Consider the following 2,847-nt stretch of genomic DNA (forward strand, 5'->3'; position numbering starts at 1 on the left):
GATCTCCCAAGTACTTGAATTAATGCAATGCTTATCTACTGCTCTCCTCCATTTAGATATATCCTCCTGCATGCCCTGGAATATCAAGTTGTTAAATTCCTTTGAGAAATTCCCCATGTACTCCACTTTTGGGTCAATAGCTAAAGTTGGAGAATCTCTCATCAGTTTGTAATGCAGTGGCATCCTTGGGTCATCGCAAGTGATTACAATAGCTTTGTAGTTAGCTTTCTCTGCTCTTTGAATAATATCAGCCAATACAGGTCGATCGTTCATCGGTTGTATTTGCATCCATCTTAATCCTTCACCTTCGCATGACTCAGTAATCTCTTCAATACTTTTAAACGAGTGAATACTTTGTGTCATGCATACACCACTCCTCTTGGCAGCTACGTATAATTGATTAAAAAAATAATACAAATCAGCTCTTATGGTGATAATAACGACAACATTATTATACCTTTCGCAACAGGGATTTCTGCATCAATGTGGGCATTATGATGTCTTGCTGTAGGAGCAACTCCTATTGGAGTTGCTACCTTCTGACCAAGAAGAGTAGTGGCAGTATCAATGTTGGACACATCACGTAATACACGAGGAAGAATATAATAACTATATATATATATAAAGTAACAGAATACATGAAAGAAAACAGTCACAGTTGATATGGTAGATTTAATAAGGTCAATGCATGTCTGTGCCTATTTTTAAAGATAATTTCTCATTGTACTTTTGTAGGCTAATACAATGACTTGATTCAAGCTTGTGGCTAGATATTATAAAAATAAATAATTTTATCAAGAGGTAATTACATCATGCATGTATCTAAATGTATGTGGAATTTTTCATACACATACATGTATGAAATAATTTTTGGAATTTTTCACAATTATGTTGTACATGTACATACATATATAATTACTTTGTTTTACAATGAACAATTGTCACACCTTTTGTATGCTTCTATGTTCTCCTTTGCTGTCAATCCAAGGCAAGACCCAGCCGAGAAATAATCCCATTTTTCCTTAATCAATACCTTCTCTGCCTCCTCTTCATAATCTTCACAGCAAACAAGTCTCTTCATGATCAATGTACTGTCTCTGCATGCTCTAGTGGGCGGGGAAACTCCACCCAGCAAACAACTATAGATTTATATTATGCCAGTAGTAGTTACCTTTGATGTGGCTGTGCAACATGTTGCATGAAGTTGAGTGTCTCTCTACATGTTGCCCAACCACATCAAAGGTTTGACCACAAGTTGCAAGCTATGCAACCTGGATGCCCACCTTAAAGTTGTTGGTTTCCAGGAGTATAGTATCATTGTACTGACATGAGACTGAGATAGGGAGGAATATGAAGGAGGGACTCCTTGTGTCTGTCAGTGGACATCTAGCCATGATATTAGGTAATTGTATTGTACTGGACCATTAATTGACAAAAAAATTATTGTATGAATTATTTTTAGACTCAGTGATGAGTGATGGATACTGATAAGTTGCCATTAAGGAGACATGACAATGCAAGAGTTGCTGATGTGGCTCGTAACACTTATAAAATAGTTTTTATTAAGAGGTAATGATACATGTAGATGTATGGAGTTTTTGCTACATGTATACATGAATGTACATGTATATATAATAAAATTTATAAGCATCTTTTTACTATAAAGTTTTTTCTTTATTAGGCCTGAAGGAATTGAAAACTATTGTTTAGTATAGTGAGTCTTGTGACGGACTATATCACTAGTAATGTCAGCAAGACTTGAGCAACCAGCAAAACTCATAGCATACTCAAACTCGTTGCCTAGTATCCTAAGCACATCATAAACACCATCTTCACCCTTTAAATGAACAGAGATAAACAAAAGAATGCTTTTTCCTTATCTTACATTGCATGCAAGTCCCCATACTATTGGTCTCCCTACAAACACTGCCCTAGCTCCAAGTGCTAGTGCCTTCAATACATCAGTACCTTGACGTATTCCACCATCAACATAAACCTCAACCTTTCCATTGACTGCTTTAATAATCTCAGGCAGGGCATATAACTACAAAGAGAGAGAGAGAGAGCAAAGACAGGCTAATAAATAATACAAGTATTAACTGCTTACAGTTGGTGGGGTTTCATCGATATTCCTTCCACCATGATTTGATACTTGTATTGCTTGTATGTCGTGTTTAATAGCTTCTCTAGCATCATCAGGATGTAGGATACCTTTCAGTACTATTGGCAGTGACGTTACACTTCTTACCCAGTCCACAATCTCCCAAGTTCCAGGGTTAATAATGTGTTTCTCCAGTACTTTTCTCAAGCCAGACAGATCACTATATATAAAATCATTCCATTCTTTTGAGAAGTTTCCTGCATAGTGTCCTTTTGCATCACTTGGTGATGGACTAGGTGGCCAAATTTTCATTATTTTGTAATGCATTGGTAGCCTTGGATAATCACAAGTGACTACAATAGCTTTGTAGTTAGCTTTCTCTGCTCTTTGAATAATATCAGCCAATACAGGTCGATCATTCATTGGTTGCACTTGCATCCATCTTAATCCTTCACCTTCACACGACTCTGTAACCTCTTCAATACTTTTATATGAGAATATACTTTGTATCATGCACATGCCTCTCCTCTTGGCAGCTATATAATTAATGACAAAGTTATTTGTAGTGTCAGATCATAATACCTTTTGCGACAGGGATTTCTGCATCAGTATGAGCGACGTGATATCTTCCTGTAGGAGCAACTCCTATTGGAGTTGTTACCTTCTGACCAAGAAGAGTAGTGGCAGTATCAATGTTGGACACATCACGTAATACGCGAGGAAGAATATAATAACTATTATATATA

The 2,847-nt window shown here is 36.7% G+C and overlaps 2 protein-coding genes across 2 annotated transcripts; both read right to left on the reverse strand.

Moving 5' to 3' along the window:
• Positions 1–3: 3 nt before the first annotated feature.
• Positions 4–1,133, reverse strand: LOC105313969 (hydroxyacid oxidase 1-like; the record flags this gene model as incomplete). The annotated part of the gene is made up of 3 exons (XM_020000687.1): positions 948–1,133; positions 458–609; positions 4–386 (listed from the first exon to the last, which is right to left on the reverse strand). Coding segments are annotated over exons 1-3 (669 nt in total), but the record flags the coding sequence as incomplete, so codon positions are not given.
• Positions 1,134–1,652: 519 nt separating this feature from the next.
• On the reverse strand, positions 1,653–2,837 carry LOC100633441 (hydroxyacid oxidase 1-like; the record flags this gene model as incomplete). Its single annotated transcript, XM_003389025.3, has 4 exons — positions 1,653–1,837; positions 1,886–2,044; positions 2,108–2,637; positions 2,684–2,837. Coding segments are annotated over 4 exons (981 nt in total), but the record flags the coding sequence as incomplete, so codon positions are not given.
• Positions 2,838–2,847: the final 10 nt, after the last annotated feature.

Source organism: Amphimedon queenslandica, unplaced genomic scaffold (genome assembly GCF_000090795.2).
Source record: "Amphimedon queenslandica unplaced genomic scaffold, v1.1 AMPQUscaffold_13162, whole genome shotgun sequence".
Classification (NCBI taxonomy): Eukaryota; Metazoa; Porifera; class Demospongiae; order Haplosclerida; family Niphatidae; genus Amphimedon; species Amphimedon queenslandica.